Source organism: Balaenoptera acutorostrata, chromosome 13 (genome assembly GCF_949987535.1).
Source record: "Balaenoptera acutorostrata chromosome 13, mBalAcu1.1, whole genome shotgun sequence".
NCBI lineage: Eukaryota > Metazoa > Chordata > Mammalia > Artiodactyla > Balaenopteridae > Balaenoptera > Balaenoptera acutorostrata.
The window spans coordinates 45,993,550-46,015,904 of NC_080076.1; the positions used below are offsets into that span (position 1 = coordinate 45,993,550).

General features: G+C 39.5%; 1 protein-coding gene across 5 annotated transcripts in view; it reads left to right on the forward strand.

The window, feature by feature from the left end:
* The window catches only part of B4GALT6 (beta-1,4-galactosyltransferase 6), a 63,986-nt gene extending 42,592 nt beyond the window's left edge, over positions 1–21,394 (forward strand). For 3 of the 5 annotated variants that reach the window (XM_057527074.1, XM_057527072.1, XM_057527075.1), the window contains exons 4-9: positions 1,964–2,088; positions 9,275–9,391; positions 16,165–16,355; positions 19,559–19,681; positions 19,973–20,074; positions 20,599–21,394. In XM_057527074.1, the coding sequence (XP_057383057.1) occupies positions 1,964–2,088; positions 9,275–9,391; positions 16,165–16,355; positions 19,559–19,681; positions 19,973–20,074; positions 20,599–20,746 (806 nt within the window). In that variant the 3' untranslated portion in view covers positions 20,747–21,394. The remainder of the gene's footprint in view (positions 1–1,963; positions 2,089–9,274; positions 9,392–16,164; positions 16,356–19,558; positions 19,682–19,972; positions 20,075–20,598) is intronic. The other 2 variants (XM_007167037.3, XM_057527073.1) reach the window with 1 other exon arrangement.
* The last annotated feature ends 961 nt before the right edge of the window (positions 21,395–22,355 follow it).

Here is a 22,355-nt window from a genome sequence, read left to right on the forward strand (position 1 = left end):
GAGAGGGAGGTGAGCTTCGGGTGCCTTGGGCATCAGGGATTGTAAGTGATGGACACCAGAGTCCCTGTCTATTGAGGAGAAAGATATAAGGCCTGCCTCTTAATTTGCTGGCACATGTGTGTTCAAGATGAAAATTAAACTGCAAATGATACTGGAGAAAACTGCTGACAATAATGTTGGTTACAGCTGTTGAAGCTATAAAGCTGGAAAAAGGCAAAGAAATTGGTTTAAAAGTGCATAAGGAATACCAACTTCAGTTCCTTATATGAATGGCTTATTATTTAGCCTAATTACTATCATTTTAGGAATTATGCAGACCATTAAATGCATCAGATTTATTTGTGTGAATTTTACCTTATTACAGTGCTAGATTCTGTTTTGTCAGCTGAGTCATGGTAGTCTGTACTCACATTGACCGATGGATCTTACATTTGATCTGTCCTTTCTCTGTAAGTTCCTAGGTTACTCTTTAGGTAAATCTGACCTTTCTAAGATTAGCTACTTTGCATATCTTGTCACACTAAAGGATGGGTATTTGGTTATAAAAGGCAGCAAACATTGTCAGGAGAACAGGCAGACATTAGAATATCGCAGATTTTTTCCTAGCTTACTCTGTGAAACCTAGGCATTTACATTTTGAAATACTTCTCTCTAGTATGCCTAAGTGCTTAGTGGAAGCCACTGACGGACGGACGTTCCTGCCTGTTTAGGATGAAGAGTGGGGATGGGAAGACGAGTGGCTGTGAAACCTTATAGAATATAGAATAGCAGGAAGAGAGGAAAGGAAAGAGGCTCCCTCGAAGAGGAACTGAGTGTTTCACAGTCATCCCTCAGTATCCAAGGGGGATTGGTTCAGGGGCCCCCAGGGTACCAAAATCTGAGGATGCTCAAGTCCCTTTCAGTCAGCCCTCCGTATGTGGGCTCTGCATCCACAGATTTCAACCAACTTTGTGGATATGGAGGGCTGACTGTATGTGTGGAATCATGGCCACTGAGCTCAGAAGACTTGAAATGGGAAACCTCAATAGTTGTTGGTTTGTATTTCATGAGACAAGGAGGTGAAAGAACTTAGTTCTGTTAGTCTTTAGTTCTCTTTTAATTCTTAGTTGGTTTTGATTGAGGTAATGGAAATGGTTTTCCATCCAAGAGTCATTCCTGTTTCCATGCTATACGTTAGAAAAACTGTTAGTAAAAACATTTCTAGGAATATCAAATATTTGTTAATTTGGAGAGTGAGTGCTTAGTAGACCAGGAACATCTTAGAAGTTTTTAGTTTTTCAGTTTTGCATGTCAAGGGGATGCGTGGTAGGTACTCAAAATAAATTTGTTGAATTGTGTTTGTGAATTCTCTCTCTGAAGAAATGTCAGTAAAGTAGATGACAGTAATAGTAGCTAAATTTATTGAATGTGTACCTTTGTGCCCGGCATTGTTTCATCTAATGGATACAACCACAGCGGGAGGCAGGTATTACCATCTCTTTTTACAGATAAGGAAACTGAGGCACAGAGAAGTTAGATAATTTCCCCAATGCATAGAAGCTAAAATTCAGCTCCCCATCAAACTTAACTGCTTAATTAACTCTTACGTACTGTGTGTTCATTGTCTCCTGTGTTGATTATGTTGAAATTAAAAAATAGTTTTTAAATACTTGAATAAATTGGAATGATAAGCTACATTGTAATGACATGCAGACATTTCCCAAAGAATATTATAATATTCACCATATTACTCAAAAGCAAAAAAGTTTAAGTGCTTTGATTTTCTTTGGCTGATTTACCAAAGATAGTAGGATGACCATATAATTTATCATCCAAACTAAAACTGAAAGGTGATATTAACAATTATATGGTGATAACAGGAATAAATGGTACTGTCCCAGCAACTACATTATGCCATCACCCTACTGATTGTTGTTTGTCTGACTTCGTATTAAAACAATTCTTCACATTTTTGACCTTCTAGGGGGATTCCTCAATGTCAATGTAAGTGAAGTCAGTTTTGATGAAATTCATCACCTCTTCTCCAAGGATTTAGATATTGAGCCAGGAGGTCACTGGAGGCCTAAAGACTGTAAACCCAGGTGGAAGGTGAGGTCCATTTTTTCATAAGTAGTGTGACTGTTACTATGCATTTGAGGAAAAGTGTGTTTGATTCAGAATATAGAGTCAAATCCCTTTGTCTTGATAAATTTAAGACATCAAAATGTTTGTGTTTAATGTGTAAGTATTCACAGTCCAAATGTGAGTTAATCGTGTTACCTGTGAAGATGAACGGCACCTGTGCATATACAGATACCTGCTCCTGTGTTCAGTCTCTTGGAGGTCCTGGTGATAAGTACCTCGCTTGAGATTGGCTTGGAAAACAGATGATTTTTCCTGTTCTGTTTGGAAGAGAGGCTGTGATTTCTTTGCTTCCCGCTGCTGTCCCTAGTGGTTACTGACACCTGCAGGCGTAGCCCCACCAAGGCCTGGAAACAGTGGTTTCCAGTTGGGCCCAGCATTGGGGTTCCTGGGGCCCAGCATTGGGGTTCCTGGGTCCCAGCATTCTAAAGACGCTGCTCGGCGGTCACTGCAGGACAGAAAAAGAAGAACTTCGGGTTCTTCTTTGCCTCTGTTTCAGAAGGCAGAGCACAGGCTTTTAATCTTTCTGATATATCAGAATCCTACTTTTAATGTTTTGTTTGAAAAACTATAAGGAAGTGGGCCTGCCCCTGCTGCTTAAAAAAAATTGAAAACCATGGTTTAAATCAGAGTTGTTCTCAGTACTGTGAAATTGGTTAATAAGCGCGTGTTCATGTAATGTTACATTTGAATAGGAAACAACATTTATGTAATTCAAGTGAAAACTACATATGATTAAATCAGATATTACATCCTGAAGGATTGTGCTGTACCCTTAATCTGGAAACAGTTTTCAGTTCCTCTTTTAAATATCAGTATTTTGCTAAAATATTTGTCTTTTGGTACCAAAAAATGTCACTCCTGGGAAGGAGAATTGTATGCTGTTAAGCTTATGATAAAAGCCCTCTGACTTAAATGGCCTTGAACTCTTTGTGTTTGGGGATGTTGGGGATGTGTATTATTTACGTCTGCATCCCTAACATAGAGCTTAACCTCTCTTGTATAAAAGGGAAGCACTAAACCCAGTTTTGTTGAGTTGAGTTTATGAGACAGATACATGTCTTGTTACAAATTATTAAATAAATGTTTGAGTTTTTTTCCCTCAAACAAGTTGTAAAGCTGCTGAAATGGATTCCAGTACAGATTTCGGCAACACATTCTGTATTGCAGTTGTTTTACACTATTTCCTAGATCAGATTCGGATAATGAATCTTTTCCTATTTCATGATTGAGTTTCCTCATATTTGTATATAAAATATGGCCCAATTTATATAATGTTACTTTAAAAATGTCTTGGGCAAAATAAATTCTTTTTCTTACTTGGGTGATGAGTATATACGTTGAACACTAACGGAAGAAAAAGCATACTCAATTAATCACAAAGGCTGTGGGGTAGAATGGAGGTTGGTTCTCAGATGTATGTTAATACACGTGATGTATACCTCTCACGTGTGCGCTGTGTGGTATAGCAGTAGGATAAGTTGGGATCAGGAAAATTAAGTCTTCTTGTCCTTTCTCCAGTGGTCTATATCAGATGTTGGATTTTAAATTTTAGCGTTTGTTTTCATCTCATTTTCTAGGGGAGAGGTATATCACACATAAGTAGTTTCTACTTACAGATTTCAGTAGACTGTAAACTCCAATGAATCAGTAGGTAACAGTATTGAAAGGGAAGTTTCAGGAGCCAGCTAATTCAGGGATCTAAAAATTGGCTTATTTTATTTAGGAACTATATGGTACTGTTGCTCTTATTTCAGTTATGCCCAAACCCTTCTCAGAATATAGTCTCTAGTTCTGAGCTACGCAGCTCAAGGTATGAGAGGGAATTTGGAGATCATTCAGAGGTGACCTATACCTGCTATACTTAATCAAATAATCTTCCCCCCACCTCACGCCTGCCACCTGTTTACATTCTAATAATGCTCCATTCTAATCTTGAAACTGAGCTGAGAAGGAAACAAGAAGTAACGAGATTTATGTGAAACATCTGCTATCAACTTGATTCTTAGTATTTGAGGATCTTTTTCTTTTTAAAAAAATACCAACTAGGGCTTCCCTGGTGGCGCAGTGGTTGAGAATCTGCCTGCTAATGCAGGGGACACGGGTTCGAGCCCTGGTCTGGGAAGATCCCACATGCCACGGAGCAGCTGGGCCCGTGAGCCACAATTGCTGAGCCTGCGCGTCTGGAGCCTGTGCCCCGCGACGGGAGGGGCCGCGATAGAGAAAGGCCCGCGCACCGCGATGAAGAGCGGTCCCCGCACCGCGATGAAGAGTGGCCCCCGCTTGCCGCAACTGGAGAAAGCCCTCGCACGAACCGAAGACCCAACACAGCCAAAAATAAATAAAAAAAAAAAAAAAAAAAAAAATACCAACTAAATTCATCAAAGACCAATTAAGTGGAATTAATCTTCTAAAATAAGTGATTTCACCAATTCCTAGGTATTTTGAACATCGCGGGTCGCAGTGGAAGATTGAGCACAGGTCGGATGCCTTGTAGAGGCAAGATTATTTCTAAAAGGGAGGTTGGGATAGGAGGAAAGTGATACTTTTCAGGTCATTAAAGTGAAGTGTTTACCTGTGATGTTGCCTGTGTTCCATTCAGAGTTCAGATGGAGGCCTGAACCACTTTGGTCTAAAACCTAAGGCTTTGAAGAGTCAGGCAACTGCTTGTTGGGGTTATCTGCTCAGAGCCCTGGAGTCCTGTTTCTAGTCCAAGGTTCCTCAAAGATGGGTCTTAGTCACCTGTTTCAGAGCTACCTGGGGTGTTTGGTAAAAAAGAAGATTCTTGAACTCAGTCCTCGACACTCTGGTGCTGTTGGTGGAAAGGGACACGAACCTGCAATTTTTATCGCGTGCCTCCTGTTTGAGAAGCTCCTGTACGCACTGGAAGTGAGGGGGTGGGGGAGGGACCTGAAACACTGCAGGAGAATGAAGGCTTGGCAGCTTCTACTCTGTTCTGTCTTAGTCAGTGGCAGACAGCTCGTGCACCCTTAAAGGTAGGCAAGTCTGAAGCCATGTCATTTAGGGACATCGTAGCAGTGGTGTGCTTCAAGTTTGAAACTAGGACAAAATCTTGGTGGGGAAAATTTATGTAGTCAACATTTTTCTTGCTTATCTCTTCATGGTGAGTATAGGAGAAAATGAGCAAGGATGAAAAATAGCTGCATAAATTCAGTAAGATTAGTGGTTTTAAAGTGGGAGCAAAGTGCATGTGGATAATTTTGCTTGAACAAGAGGTGGCGAGGAGAGATTCATGAAGATGACTCTTGTTTTTCCGAAGGTAACGACCAGATGTTTAGTTCTATCTCCAGTGGAGATACTTCAACAGGAGAGTGGTTCCAACAGCAAATTAGGGCACATGTAAGAAAGAATGTCCTGAAACAAAGGCTATTAAACCTTGAGATAAATTACCACAGAATACTGAGATCTTCTCTTCCTAGGCAATAAATTGTAAACTGTTGACAGTGACATTCCACAGCCAAAGGAAGGGACATGCCAAATGAATTTTTAGATGCTACTTAGCTTTGTTTTAATAAAAACTTAACTTTAGGCATATTCAAAAACCTTTGATAACTGTCTCATTGATATGTGGGCATGCATTTGTTGTAAAAATGACAGTTTAGCTTCTTTGAACTTGCCATGACACTGGTCATTTCTTTCTCTTATAATACTCTCAGTTTCCATATAATATTAAGGAAAAATCAACTCAATATTTTAAATGTTTTATTGAAGAAATTACTGTATTAGGGGCCATGACTACCTTCATTTATTCTTATATGTTCAACTGATTACTCAGCCTCATTGTATTTAATTAATATGGGCTGTCTTTAATATGGACTCTGCAGCTTTTTAATAGCTTCTTTCCTTATATATCTATAATTCGTCTTAACTGCTTTTATAACCCATTTACATCATAGGCAGCCAACTTGTGGCCAAATTCAAAACCAAGAAGGGCAAGCTCGATCCTAATTTTGCTAGAAGTTATCACACTGATACACTTCAGATAAGGTCAGTGGTAGGGATTTGTACTTGCCATCGAACTCCTTTTTCTCCTTTCACTTTCATAGCAGTTTCCTATCCTAAGAGTAAATTTAAGGGTTCCTGAACTGCTTTGGGAGTTGTATAGATGTGGGAATTCTGTGGCGATGCCAACAGTGGATACTGAGGCCTGTCAGCAAGTCTCCTCAGTCAGAAGGGAGTGCTCGGCACCAACCGTGGCCATTGTGTAGGGTACAGGAGGGACTCTTAGATGTGGGTTCCGTGTTGTTCTGTAGCCTCGTGGTCCTCAGGTTCATAAGCCAAGAGGCACCTTATGGAGCAAACCAAAGAAGAATGGGGCCCAGAGTGGGGCTGGCAGAGGCACCAGAGCCTCTTTGGTTCCCACCACTTACCAAATGTGAATCAATGTAGACATGAAAATATCAGCCTCATAACAACCATTGTCTCTTTCTCTTTTCCACTATCTCATCATCATTAAGGGAAAATTAGTGGTGGAGCTTTTAGTTTAGACGTCTTCAATTTTATGAAACCATGTATTGTTCCCTTTTAAAATAAAACTATTTTAATAATTTAAAATTTTCTCTCATGTATGATCCTGGTAATGTAAAATACACAGGTAAATGTTACTATTTTCTACTGACTACATCTAATGTCATGTCCTGATTTTACAAGTAGAATCAGATCCTAAACCTATGCATTGTCAATTATTTGCATTTATTCATTCATTAGTAAGATTTATTTGGTATAGTTGAAATTTTAGTAAGTCCTATGTTTAATGTTGTTACATAATTTTGTTTAACCAGTTTATTAGGCTGTATTTAAAAATCCAAAATATAGAAGGTCACATAGACATTGTTATTACACATATTTTGACTCTTATGTTCTTTGAAAATCTAATGATTTTGGAATTTATTATTTTTTTGGCATTTTTTAATTGAACTATAGTTGATTTACAACATTATGTTAGTTTCAGGTATACAGCGAAGTGATTCATTCAGGTGTACAGCAAAGTGAATATACATATATTCCTTTTCAGATTCTTTTCCATTATAGGTTATTAAAAGATACTGAATATAGTTCCCTGCGCTATACAGTAAATCCTTGTTGCTTGTCTATTTTATATATAGTAGTGTGAATCTGTTAATCCCATACTCCTAATTTATCCCTCTCCTCCCCTTTCCCCTTTGGTAACCATAAGTTTCTTTTCTACCTCTGTGAGTCTGTTTCTATTTTGTACATAGATTCATTTGTATCATTTTTTAGATTCCACATATAAGTAACATATAATATCTGTCTTTGTCTGTCTGATTTACTTCACTTAGTATGATAATCTCTGGGTCCATCCATGTTGCTGCAAATGGCAAATATTTCACTCTTTTTTATGGCTAATATTCAATTGTGTATATGTGCCACATCTTCTTTATCCATTCATCTGTTGACGGACGCTTAGGTTGCTTCCATGTCTTGGTAATTGTAAATAGTGCTGCTATGAACATTGGGGTGCATGTGTCTTTTTGAATTAGAGTTTTCATCTTTTCCAGATATATGCCCAGGAATGGAATTGCAGGATCATGTGGTAGCTCTATTTTTAGTGTTTTAAGGAACCTCCATAAGGTTTTCCATAGTGGCTGCACCAATTTCCATTCCCACCAACAGTGTAGGAGGGGTCCCTTTTCTCCACACCCTCTCAAGCATTTGTTATTTGTAAACTTTTTGATCATGGCTATTCTGACTGGTGTGAGGTGGTACCTCATTGTAGTTTTGATTTGCATTTCTCTAATAATTAGCGATGTTGAGCATCTTTTTATGTGCCTGTTGGCCATCTGTATGTCTTCTTTAGAGAAATGCCTGTTTAGGTCTTCTGATTTTGGAATTTATAATCTGTAGAAAACTTATTTGTTTTAATTTCAGTTTTTAGAAAATTCACAATTATAATAAAGCTAGCTTAGCTCAGAAATTGCTAAGAAAAGCAATGGTTAGAAAACATTTTAGCTTTTTCAAGGGCAAAATCTGAATTGTAGGGTCACTTGACTTGTATGATGAAGTTTGGATCCAGGAAAGAGGACTTGAGTAAGTGATGATTGATCATTATTCATTTATTCCCATATTATAGTAACACAGTTTGTAAACAGTGATTTTTAGTCTTGATTTTGAGAGTCTCGATCATTTTTTTTCTTATTAGAAGAAGGATTGATCTACTGAGAAACCATTTTAATTCCTGTAAACGTGTTTCTTTTTTTTTTTGGATTACATAAGAAACACATTTCTTTGGTTTATTTAAGGGATGAATTTCTCTGATGCTTGTGCTTGTTTACCTTATCTTTTTTGTTGAGCTTAACATTTTAACATAATTTTATTATCAATTTTAAACTGAATATTATCCTACCACTGAAATAAACATGCAGTGTATCAAAAATTTAATTGTGCATTTTGATTAGATGAGAAATATTATATTAATATAATTATCAAACTTCATTTATATTCCATGATATATCTGTTATATTTTTCAAAAATATCTCTAGACCAGGTGAGCCATGTTAGATACTAGATATTCAGGTGGAATCTCTTTTAAATTCAATTTAAAACCCATAAACTTATTATTTATGATCTACTTTAAAACCTAGAAATCAGTCTCGACGCATCCCTCTCCCTCACTCCTTATATCCATTCCAGGAACAAATCCTGTTCATTTACCTCTTCAATGTTTCAAAAATTCATGTACTTCTCTTCTTGTCCTCCACCCCGCCTCTGTTCAAGCTACCATTACCTCTTGTCTTGACTTTGCATTAATTTCTAACCCGCTCCCTGAGCCCACTTTTGGTTTTCTCCTATCTGCTTTACCCTGCTCTTCATAGTAGTGTTTGCCATCACCAAAGCTGATTTTATCACTCTTTTAAAATCTTTCCACGACTTTCATGGTTTTCATAGGATAAGGACCACAATCCCTAGAACGGCCTTCAGAGCCCATTTATACCTCTCCAGGTTCACAAGAGCATAAATGGCACAAAGACAAGGGCCTTGTCTGTTTTCGCCCACTGTTGGATCTCTGGTGAGAAAATTCATGAGTAAGAGAATCTCAAGGGTCAGTTTTTATCTTTTACCTCTAGGGCTTGCTGCTGTATTTATTTACATATGTGACTCTTTTGTTTTGAAGGTGGCAGTTCTCATTCCTTTCCGTAATCGCCATGAACATCTTCCAATTTTTTTCTTGCATCTGATTCCAATGCTCCAAAAACAGCGGCTGGAATTTGCCTTTTATGTCATTGAACAGGTGAGAATATTTTTCAAAATGGTAACTAAGTATACTAGAACATAGTAAACTCTTAGATACTGTGTGATTAAAAGTGTGTAGTTTAAGGTTAATCCTTGGTTTTATATTTGGGTAAAATTCCATTTTGGACTGAGCCTGTTGATTGTGTATACCACATTTTGTTAATCCTTTTATCAGTTGATGTGTTCCTATCATTTTAAATCATCTAATGTCTTAACTATTAAAGTGAAATATATATATAATTATTCATATTATCAGCTAATTTTTTCTCTGTAAATACTTTAATATCAGTATTCCATATGTACAGTTTCTTTCAGACTTATTTAAACCCTTTGGAGATATTTTCTGTACTTCTATGTTTTTCTACTCCTGTCATCACCTGCTTTTGTACTTAAGGTGTCATCTTGGATTTCTTCCTTGGTCTCTCCCCAACCCCATTTCCCAAACACTAGGGTCCTTGCTGAATTTTGTCACTGATTGCTATATAGTATTTCTAAAGTGCATTTTGTTCATGTTTAGAATACACTGAAATTTGGATACTTTTGGTTTTGACATTGGTGACCTCATTTTATCCTGATCGGTCCTTCTTTTTACTAAATCTGGCTAAAAATGTATTTCTTTATTTATCAGTAGACAGAAAGTGACCTAGCTTATATTAGATGCCTCTGGGATTTTTTTTTTTTGAAATATTAGAAAATATTCAAATTCTCTTCCTAAGATTGTTACAGTTAGTGTGTTTTCCCAAGTCCTTTGTGGCTGATTTTACCTTTTTTTTTTTTTTAATTTTATTTTCTCACTCTTAGCTTTTTTGCCTCTATTTTTCCCCCTGGAAGTACTGGGTATTTAATGTAACTTATAATTCTCTGTGTGTAAATCACCCTTTTAAGGTCTGTTTCCTGTTCATATAATGATGTATATAGGGCATATGTGCTTTTTAATGCAATCACCTATATTATGAAAATTAACTTTTTTTAACCTGATAGTAAATAAAAAATTTTAGCTACTTTCGTGATAACCATAGTTATAAACTTCTAGATCCGTTTTACCAACTGCTAGTTTCCTTTTTTGAAACTTCAGTCTTCATAATGTATTGGGGGATGAGGTATCTGCCTCTGTGTTTTTGAAGGCATTTTCTCCTGAGAGTCCGACACCATTGAATTATTTTGTGTATGTGATGAAGAGGTCTGCAGAGCAGCTACGGTCCATATTTTATAAACGTCTTAAGTCTGAATCTTAGCCTTGATCAGTATTAACTCAGGCCTGTGTGTTTGATAGTGTGTTGTGGTTTTGAGCTAGTAACATCTTTACCACACATGAAATAGAAGAGTCATTTTCCTGCTGGACTGGTGCCAGAAGGGCTAAGCCTTTGACGAGCAGCTCAGAACTCCCAGTTAAATATGGAAGGGGGTACAACATGTTTCCCTCTTTTCCTTTCCAGACCCCTAAAATGAATGAAAGAAAAAAACTTGTAATGAGTTATTAAACTATAAAGACAAAGAGATGGAAGTAGTTGAGCGATTTCAGCCCATCTCTGGGAGTCAAGAGGCAGGTGGAGGGCTTCCGTGGTGGTGCAGTGGTTGAGAATCTGCCTGCCAATGCAGGGGACACGGGTTCGAGCCCTGGTCCGGGAAGATCCCACGTGCCGCGGAGCAACTGGGCCCGTGAGCCACAACTACTGAGCCTGCGCGTCTGGAGCCTGTGCTCCGCAACAAGAGAGGCCGCGATAGTGAGAGGCCCCCGTGCACCGCGATGAAGAGTGGCCCCCGCTCGCTGCAACTAGAGAAAGCCCTCGCACAGAAACGAAGACCCAACACAGCCAAAAATAAATAAATAAATAAATAGATTTTTTAAAAAAAGAGGCAGGTGGAGCCCTGGCACGCCCTCCCTTAGCCCAGCACAGGGGGCTCAGACCCACGTGCTGTCGAGGGGGATGGTGACAAGGACTGAGTCAGTCTGCTGCACAAAGCCCCCCTGCACATCTCAGCCCTTGAAAGACGAACTGAAGCACTGGGCTAAGCTAAGGGATTGTTTAAAAGTTTGATTGCAGAGGAGTCGGATCCCTAGTTTCTTAACTTGGCTTGTGCTGCCAGGTGATTACTCTGTTGTATCTTGTAGAAAACGAAAAGTTTCTCCTCGGAGAAACCAGCACGGGTCCTGCCGGTGCTGATGCAGCCGAACTCTGGCACCTCAGAGCAGAGGCTTGAGTCCGGTTGCCTGCCGACCCCAAGCGCCCTCTGTCCTTCTCCTTGTCTGGCTGTTTGAAGCCAGTCGTTCGGTGTGAATCCCCCCAGCCCCTTCACCTGAGGCAGGGCGTGAGCGGCCTCTTCACTAGAGAAGTAGCTTAGCCCCAGGGAGACGATGCCTGGTCTCATGTTGGGAAGTCTCCAGAGCAGGAGGCCAGTTCCTCACTTTGTCACCTCCATGAAGCCCGCTTTCATTCATTCAACAAAGGGGAGACAGCAGGGGACAAGCCAGCTGAGGCCTCTCGTTCTCGTGAGGGAAAGAGGGCAGTAAATAATCGTGTGGCATGTCAGGTGGTGCCCGGAGCTAAGAGTCGGGGCAGAGAGAGCGGTAGGGGCAGGGAGATGTGCTCCTTCCTTCAGAGTGTTTACGGACAGCTCTCGGAGGAGGTGAGGCAGGAGCGGCCCTGAACAAAGGAGCAGCCCGTGCTGAGGTTCGGGGATGCGTGTTCCGGGCAGGGCAGGAGAGCGCATGGTGTGTCTGTGCAAAGTGGTCAGTGTTGCTGGAGCGACGAGCGAAGAAAGACGTGAGGGAGGAGATCATAGGCGGGAGAGACGCAGGTAATGAAGAACGTGGGGGAGGACTCGGGTTGTCCCGCGTAAGGTGAGAAGGTGCTGGAGGCTTTTGAGTAGAGGAATGGCGTGATCTAATGGACTTTGGAGAAGGTGACCGTGCGGACAGTAGACTGAGTGGGAGCTTCTGCCGCGGGCCAGGTAGGAGAAGGTGCTGACTCGGGCTGCGGTGGTGTTGGAGGGAGGAGGTGAGCAGTGGCTGGGTTTGGGCCACATTGGGTTTAGAAGTCAAATTACTTGCTGTTGAAGTGGACGTACGTTGTGAGCAACGGAGAACGGTCAACCAGGACACAGGGTTTTTGTCTTGAAGGAGGGTGTCGCCATTTCTGAGCTGTGGCACACAGAGCGCCGGCGAGGAGGATGGGGGCTTCTGTTTCTGTTTCAGTTTGGCTTAGGGATCTGCTCGCGCCCGTGCGTGTGCGTGTGTGGTGTGTGTGGAGCCATGAGTGCTGTGCCACAACCTCACATACGTACGTGGAGGTTCCCCTCAGCTTTTTAGTGCCTTACTCTCAACCGTGAATGGGCGGCGAAGGGTTCCCACGAAAGGAGACAGAACCAATCCAACCAAAGGGATTATAGAAAATATAGACAGTGGAGGGAACAGAGAACATTTTTTTAAAAAAGAAAAGAAATGAACAGGAATAAAAACTCATAATCACTATCCACAGAGAGAGAAGGAAAGATAATGCATCTGTGAAATGAAAACATCCTAAAGAACAATCAGAATAAGAAAGTTATCCTAAAAGAAAATGTGATAAGTAAAACAAAACTTTCAATAGAATGGCTGGAAGATAAACTTAAGAAGATAACTCTTAAACTAGAACCAAAGCAGGAGAAATTAAGAAGTATCAATGCCTCACAGGGGTAACCACCTCCAAGATGGTCCCCAAGGATCCTTGCCTCCTTGTATGGTCTCCTGCCACAATGAATAAGGGCTGACTTGTGTGGACAACCACACTGCAGAGTGACAGTGTGTGATGTGTGAAGCTAGGTCATAAAAGACATTGCCGCTTCTGCTTTGGTCTGTTGGATCACTTGCTCTTGGGGAAACCAGCTGCCATGTCATGAGGACACTCAAGCAGCCCTGTGGAGAAGACTGACTTGCCAGCGTCATCTTGCTGGCTGTGTGACTGAGTCCTCTTGGAAGTGGATCTGCCAGCTGATGCCCAGACATCATGGAGCAGTGATCAGGGATCTTTGCCGTGCTGTCAGAATTTCCTATCACAGGTCCTTTGAGCATAATAAATGACTATGGTTTTATTAGCCACGAGTTTTGCTGTGATTTGTTACACATCAATAGATAACAAATACACTTACTAATCAGAGTTCTGAAAAAAATATAGCAGGAAAAAAACGGGGTGGAGTAAAATGACCAAAGAAATAATATAAGAATATTTCCCAGAAGCAAAGACATGAGTCTTCAGATTAAAAGGGTCCACGTGTACACATGAATAAAATACAGAGCTTTAAAGCGTATTATTTTGAAACTTTAGAATGCAAATTAAAAAGGGAAGGGATCAAAAAGGTTCTGTAGGAAAAATTACCAGTGATTATGTATCAGAATCACATGAACCTTCTCAGCAGTGCTGATACCTAGAAGATTGTGGAGCTACATGCCTTTAAAATTCTAGGGGAAAGGAATTCTTACGTAGAATTTTTTACCCAGTCAGAATGTCGGTCAAGTGTGAGGGTAGATTGATGGCATTTTCAGTCATTCATTGGCTAAAATATATATATATATATGTGTATAATATCTATGTGTGTGTGTGTATATATATAGATATACATATATATATATATTTTTTTTCTCCCATGGATCCTGAGATAGGAAGCTTCTGAAGGATGTTCCTCAGCAAATTGAGAGAGCCAAGTAAAGGACACAGATGATGTAGGGAATGAAAGAGGAGGCCCAGGATGATAGTTGCACATGGTCAGACCAGTCAAGACTGGAGCAAGACGCGAGGACAGTGGCAGTGGCAGCTGGAGTTGGGCTTGGGGGGCGGCTGGAGGAGGAATCGATAAATGGTTTGATGTGTTTCAATGATTGCATCAGTTAATAAAAAATACAGGGCATGCCTGCTGGGGCTTTTGTACAAAGTAATAATAGTTATATAGAAAAGTGAGAAAACAGAAGACAGTTATGAATCTCAGTTTGAGATAGAAAACAGAATCATAATTTACTCAACAATCATATGTATACAGTCACAATAATGCAAATACCGTGGACTTAACAAAAAATTATGACATAACTCTGTTGGGAGAATGGATGGAGGGGCAGTGAATGGGGCGGGGGTATAAATCCTCAATGACCATGGTAAGAAATCAATAGTGTCTAAAAAGTTAATGAAGCAAGGGGATATCAAAACTCTCATTACCTTGAAATGAGGAGATAAGTACCAGAATAAACTACTAGAGGTATGTAAATGTACTGCTTTTGGAAGATGAAGGTGAGTTAGACATAAAACTTCTTATTTTTATTATAAGCCATTAAGTATTATATCCACATTTAATGAAAACAGTTTTTTTTTATTTTTTTTTTTTTATAGCTACTTTATTTATTTATTTATTTATTTATTTTGGCTGTGTTGGGTCTTCGGTTCGTGCGAGGGCTTTCTCTGGTTACGGCAAGTGGGGGCCACTCTTCATCGCGGTGCGGGGACCGCTCTTCATCGCGATGCGCGGGCCTTTCACTGTCGCGGCCCCTCCCGTTGCGGGGCACAGGCTCCAGACGCGCAGGCTCAGTAGTTGTGGCTCACGGGCCCAGCTGCTCCGTGGCATGTGGGATCTTCCCAGACCAGGGCTCGAACCCGTGTCCCCTGCATTAGCAGGCAGATTCTCAACCACTGCGCCACCAGGGAAGCCCTGAAAACAGTTTTTTAAATCTTAAAGGAAAGTCATTTGTTCAAACTGATGATGTACCAGTAATAATATTATAATTTAGCTGCCTTTCCTTTTTATTCTCTCCATTTCATTGGTGAGGAAAAGCTGTAAAAAGTAAAGTGATTTCTATTACCTCAAGTTAGTGCAGGACCCAGGACTAAAAATTAGTGATTTTTCACTTTTGAGGGAGCACTCTGGTGATGACTGCATTGTGTATCTCATCCACTTCTTTCATAGTCCTTTTATGTTTTATGTTTTGGAAATGATTTTGAGAAATACTGCCAAGGCATAGGTAAATTGCTCTTTAATTTTCTTTAGCTGTAGCATGAAATCTTTTATTGCCAATGCACCTTAATATAATTTTCCTTATAAGTAAAGGGAAGTGGTCATTATATAGGAAATTGGGTTCTGTGTAATAAGTTCCCACTTTTTTTGTCCCTTCAAATGCTCTTGGTCTTTATCATAAACAAAAATAATAAAAATAGAAACTGTTGTCTGGACACTTTGTTTTCCCTAGTAATAAAGCAAAATGGTTATAATAAAGGAAATTGGGTTTTGTGTAATAAGTTCCAATAGTTTTTGTCTCTGAAAATGCCTTTGTCTCTATTATAAGCATTAGTAATACAACGTTAGCCCTCCCTGGCCTTGTTATGTAAGAGAAGGGTTACTGCTTCTTGAGTCACTTTGTTTCCTGCTTCTTTTAGTCTGGACACCATATGGAAAGCTTTGCTAAAAAATACAACCTGTATTATTTTCAATGGCTTTATTCTTTTTCCTGGTCATAAATAATCTATATCCTGATACATTTGAAGTAAAACAGAAACATGAATTATATCATTATATAAATTTGATGATCTACCAGTGGCCCTGATAATAACAGTGTTTTCTTGTGTGTTACCAAAGTATAAAATTATGTAATAATTTAAATAGTATATTTGAAAATCCTGAAACATGTTTATTATTTTATCAATTTGGTTTGTATGTATTTATTATTAGTATTTGACCATGATTCAACAAGTTATAAAGGTATAGAAAAAAGTCATGGCAAAGCCTGAGTACCTTCCTGTTTTTCTCTTTGAGAAGACTGGCACACAGCCTTTTAACCGTGCAATGCTCTTCAATGTGGGCTTCAAAGAGGCCATGAAAGACAGTGTCTGGGACTGTGTAATCTTCCACGATGTGGATCATCTACCTGAAAATGACCGAAACTATTACGGATGTGGAGAAATGCCACGTCACTTTGCAGCCAAGCTGGATAAATACATGTATATGTAAGTAATGTACACTCTTCTTTTGCAGCACACCTGCAAAATCATGTCATTGAAATGGTAGCAGCGTTATGTGCCTGGATCTGAGAGGGCTCAAGAGCCTAGAGAGTATCTTTAACTCCAGCCCGTCCTCGCAGGGAGCCGGGATGTAGAGTCGCTTGTGGTCCATCCAGTTGCTTCTTCACATACGGGTTTCAGCATGGGGTGGTGGGAAAGAGAGCCTGGTTTCTACGGTCCAGGAGATGTGGACCTAACTTCTGATCTTCACGCTTAGCAGTTAGAGGGCTTGGATTTGCATCTTAGGACTTGGCTCTCTGAACATTGGTTTCCTTGTTCAGGGAGCACTAGAGCCCATCCACAGGTTCTGCGAGATCCCAGGCGCTGGGCTGCCCCAGGTAGGAACACAGCACAGGCTGGCTCCCCTCTCTTCCCTTCCCCCCGGGGTTGTTCCCGTGCAGTGAAGGCCCGCTCTTCTGCAGTATATTTTCTTCTTCCTAAGCTATGGATTCTTGACCCGCCTTTAATAATAAGAAACAGTTTTTCGTTCTCTGACTGGAGATGCCTTGAAATGATAACTGTCATCGGAGCTGTGACAGTGACTTAAATTGACATGAAGGGTATGATTTGGGAAAGAGATCACAGTTTCCATTGACTCATGGAAGTGGAGAGGAGAGACAATAGCCTGGAGCAGGGGAGGTGGTGCCTTCCTCACTGTTTTGCCTGCTGCCTGACCTGTCGAGTTAGAGAAGCAAAAAGTCTCAGTGATGAGACCAGGTGAATTAACGCTGAAACGGGGAGAGTGCCTTTTTATTGTTTTTTTTTTTTTACACTGGTTGTTGTCATCATTGGAAAACCTTTTCCTTATTGCCATGGTATCTGAAATCCAAGTCTGGCGTTACCTTGGGAAGGTCATCCAGGTTCAGGATCTGATTCTTAGCACTTCTGGAAACTCAATTTTAGTCAGCCCACTAGAGTCAGATTAAATTTAGCGTAATTGATTTTTTACTAAAAGATGATCATCAATGTCATATAAACTAGGAATTCTAAATTAATTTTTTATTTGAAAATATTAATTTCTAATCAGTAAAATATTCATATCTACCTAGACTAATCCCAGGGTGCATAGGGTATCTTGGAAGTTGGAATAGAAATTAGAGAGGATGGCAGCAGAGCAGGGAACGGGCTGGACAGTGCGTGGGCTGAAGTGTGATGAAGTGTCCCTGCCCACAGTGGTGCCCACGCCGCGAAGGCTGCTGACCAGAAAGCTCAGGTCCCCAGAGCAGTGTCTCTCTCCCTTTGGACAGTGTCAGGTCAACACTACTAGATTTGTGATTGTCAAGCTTCCGTTTTCTGTTCTTTATCTATTACACCTTCATTTTAGCTAATCTTTTTCTGTGCTGGGTATAGTGCAGTTGATTGTTTCTGCATTTAAGCAGAACACTAAATGGAATTAACGTGCTTGGCAACTTACACATGTCAGTGAACACACACACACACTCATCCATTTTTACCTATCTACTGATTTCAGGTTTCTCCCAAACCACTAGCCTGGGCAAGCATGACGCAACCGGTGTGGGAAACACAATGGTGCCATGGGCGCTTATTGGCCCTCTTGGACCCCAACTGGTATCACAGCTAGAATCTGACTTCCCCAGGGCAAGCCTTGTGAGGTGCCCCGGGGCACCGTGCTAGACTTTGGGGTCAGTATTACTGTTACTGTCTTGGGGTGCCTTTGGCCCAGTGTGGGACCAGGGTTGCTTTGTCGCGCAGCCTAGAGTTCTCTGTGGGAGCTGCCGCTCTCATCTTCCGTGGCCACACGAGGTCCCAGCGGGCACACAGCACTTCCTCCCTGCAGAGAGTGACTCCAGAGTCCTTCCAACAAAAAAAAGTGAAATCTGCCCCCTCTCTTCCTCTGAGGCAGCTTTGCTTTAGTCCTGGCCAGACTCCCCTCAGTGTGATTTTCAGAGGCCGCGTGGGGTCGTGTTTCCTCTGCTGTTCCTCCGCATTGGCCTCGTCTATTCAGGGGCTCTGGCACGTGGCTCCGCAGTAGCACATGTGGGGCCACAGGAATTCATGCAGGACTGCAAGTCTAGGGATGCTTCCTCAACATCAGAGAACCAGTCTGTTTCTAAACAAACAACTTCGACAAATTCCATGGAGGATGAGTTAGAGAAAAGTAAGGAAAATAAAACCCAGATTTTAAAATATAGTCATTTCTCAGAGAAAGGCAAGTACTGTATGATCTCACTTATATGCAGAATCGAAAAAAAAAAAAACAACCCAGAACTTGTAGGTAAAGAGAACAGATTTTGGTTGCCAGAGGCAGGGGCTGGGGGTGGGTGAAATGGGTGAAGGGGATCGACAGGTACAAAATTCTAGTTGTAAGGCAAGTCCTGGGGATGTAATGTGTAACAGGGTGACTCTAGTTAACAAATACCGTACTGTATACTTGAGAGTTGCTAAGAGAGTAGTTCTTAAAAGCTCTCATCACGAGAAAAAAGTAGCTATGCATGGTGATGGATGTTAACCAGACATATTGTGGTAATCGTTTTGCAATATATACATATATCAAATCATTATGTTGTACACCTGAAACTAATACAGGGTCAGTTACATCTCAAAATATTGTCATTCTTCTAAATATTAGTGCATTAAAAATAAATATATTTGTAAATACCCATGAATATTTTGGGAGTGTAGTCCAAACAGAGAAGATCATTACAGGAATAGGCAGCTAGTTTTTTCAAAATTAAATGCTAGACTTGTTTTTACTAATTTATATTTATCCTAGTCTATATGATAAATAATGTATTTAATAAATTAAGATCAATTAATTTAGGAAATCAGCTTAGTAACATCTAACATTGCCTTAGCAGCTATTGATCAAGTCTACTTTTGGTGTGAAAGTAGACCATTTTTGAACACTAGGTCTTGAGTCTTATAAAGTAACAATACTAAATATTAAATTTCAATTACCACAAGTGTTTTGCATAACACAGTTAGATGTACTTGTTTCACTAGAATGTAAAGATGTTTTGTTTCTTGGTGTACTTTACATTTCCCAGAATATGATTTAATCAACATAATTGTTTATATGGAAGTAGGGGTATATTTTGCAAAGCATGTAGAAGACTGAAAACTCGATTTCATATGGCAAACAGTTTTGATTTCATTTTTAGAATGCTATATTCTGCTTCCTTTTTTAGTCTTCCTTATAAAGAGTTTTTTGGCGGTGTAAGTGGACTGACAGTGGAACAGTTTAGAAAGATCAATGGTTTTCCTAATGCCTTCTGGGGATGGGGAGGAGAAGACGATGACCTTTGGAATAGGTATGTTGAGGTACAAATTGCTTAATAATGGAATTTCTATAAATTTCCTTTCTATTAAGTAAACTATACTTTTCTATTCCAGGAAAGGTTTCTTCGGGGTGGAAAATTTTTGAGGTTCCTAAATCCTATGTTGTGTTTCTCCCTTTTTTATTGAGAGTAGTACCCTTTTGAAATTACTGACAGCGCATACATTAGAGCATTCTTTTGCATTTTAAATTGAACTCACATAATCTATTTTTATGTTAGATTTTATTTCTTAATGTATTTTCATTTCTGTATGTTGTATTGTAGGGTTCACTATGCTGGATATAATGTAACAAGACCAGAGGGGGACCTGGGAAAATACAAGTCTATTCCTCATCACCATCGAGGTGAAGTCCAGTTCTTAGGACGGTAAGTTTAATATCATCTTTAGATATCAAGGTTTCAAAATTATTTAATTATGAAAGAATTTTTTAAAATGCATTGCACTCCCCACAAAAAACTTCTGAAGGGAATTTTCTGTCGATATCATTTTTGTTTATAAAAGGAAAGCATTTTGTGCTTGTTTTGAAGAGATATACATATGCATATACCTACATACACACACACATATATGTATTCATGTTATATTGAAGAGCCCAGTTAATTATTTATGTAAAAATGTTTCCCTAACAGAAAGCATAATGCATTTTATTTCTTAAGCATATCTAATGTTTAAGAGTGCAAAATAATTTTTTTCAGGTAGCATTATAAGACTAATAAAAATGTTAATTTAGAATAATGGTCTAGAAAGATTTTTAATTATGCGTAAGAACCAAGAATTGTAAAGAGCTTTAAGTGCTTTAATGATAAGAATGACCTTGAGCATATTCCTCATCAATTTTTCTTTTCAAACATGTTTCTGTTACTTTTAATTTTTTTCTCTAATGCTATAGGTATAAATTACTAAGATACTCAAAAGAGCGCCAGTACATCGATGGGTTGAACAATTTAGTATATACGCCAAAAATACTGGTTGATAGGTTGTATACAAATATATCTGTAAACCTCATGCCAGAGTTAGCTCCAATTGAAGACTATTAAAAGAAGTAGCTCTCATGGCAAGATAGACCACAATGCTGGATCGGGAACCTGGAGTACACTCTTAATGGAGGTCAGTGAATGGATGTGTCACAGTGCCCTGGGTGGTGAGAAGAAGAGCCTGTGTTCTCAGTGTTTACTTGTGGGATTGTATACAGTCAGCCTTCTTCCACCCACCCATCCTCTATCCTGAGACACACCCCATGGCGAGCACTGCAGAGACCAGATGCTGTCGCTTAAGTCTGGCAGTCAAGAGAGCTCCCTACAAAGAGAAAATTTTTATACTAAAATCTATCATTTAATTCAAGAGAATGCTTTATTTCCATTTAAACATATTTTGTACATATGTGATATAAATTAATGTGTTCAAATTGTTGAAAAACAAGATGTGTTGCAGTTTTGCATGTAATGGGTTATGTATGCCTTTATGGGACTTTTATAAACATTTTTTTATTTGCATGGAATAAAACAATGTAAATCTATGTCACTAAACAAAGGTTAACCTTGTGTGAAATGAAGGAACTGTCAATTGACAGCCAACTAATACAGTACACTGTTATACTAGTTTTGAGCTTTATACCTTCAGCTTTTTGTGTGGAAGAAGTCACAGCTTCCTTAGGGTTTTAAAGGGTAAGAAGAAAGGACTTAGCTTTTCTTTTTTTTTTTTTTTTTTTTTTTTATAAGTAAGTTTGACCATATTTTTATGTGTTTAAGAGCTTTTTTTTTTTTTTTTTTTTTTTTTTTTTTAATGAGGATCTTGAATCAGATGCGTATGTTTGATTGATTGATTGATTGATTGATTTTGGCTGTGTTGGGTCTTCGTTTCTGTGCGAGGGCTTTCTCCAGTTGTGGCAAGCGGGGGCCACTCTTCATCGCGATGCGCGGGCCTCTCTCGTTGCGGAGCACAGGCTCCAGACGCGCAGGCTCAGCAGTTGTGGCTCACGGGCCCAGCCGCTCTGCGGCATGTGGGATCTTCCCAGGCCAGGGCTCGAACCCGTGTCCCCTGCATTAGCAGGCAGATTCTCAACCACTGCGCCACCAGGGAAGCCCTTAGCTTTTCTTGCTACGGAGGATTACCTATTTTTTTTTTCCTTGCTTGCAGTCTCATCAGATTTTGCTAAATCACAACCATATTGTTTATGTATATTGCATGAGTATTACCAAGAAAATCTTAAAAGTTATGATGTGACATGATATAAAGGACCTCTTTATGTTAAATGTCTCTCATGTACCTCTGGTGTAAGTGTCAGGGATTTTGTGCCTCAAAAAATGTTCCCAAGGTTGCGTGTGGTTGTACACTATATTTTTTTAATTCATAGTGAGCAGCGCTTTTATTATTTCCAGTTCAGAAGAGCCAAAAAAAAATCTTCATTTAAAAAAAGCAAAACAATTTTTTAAAAGACTGAGTTATGGAAAACCCAGTAGTACTTAAAATATACAAATGAATTATATTATTAGGTAAGAAATTAAATGTTCTATTTTTATGAAGATAAATGCTTAGTAGATAAAAACAAATTTTAAGTTTGATTATTAGACTCATAGGATTTCAAGTTTGGAAGGGATCCTTTTTAATGTCGGCCAATTTCATTCAAACTACATGTATTTTTTTCAC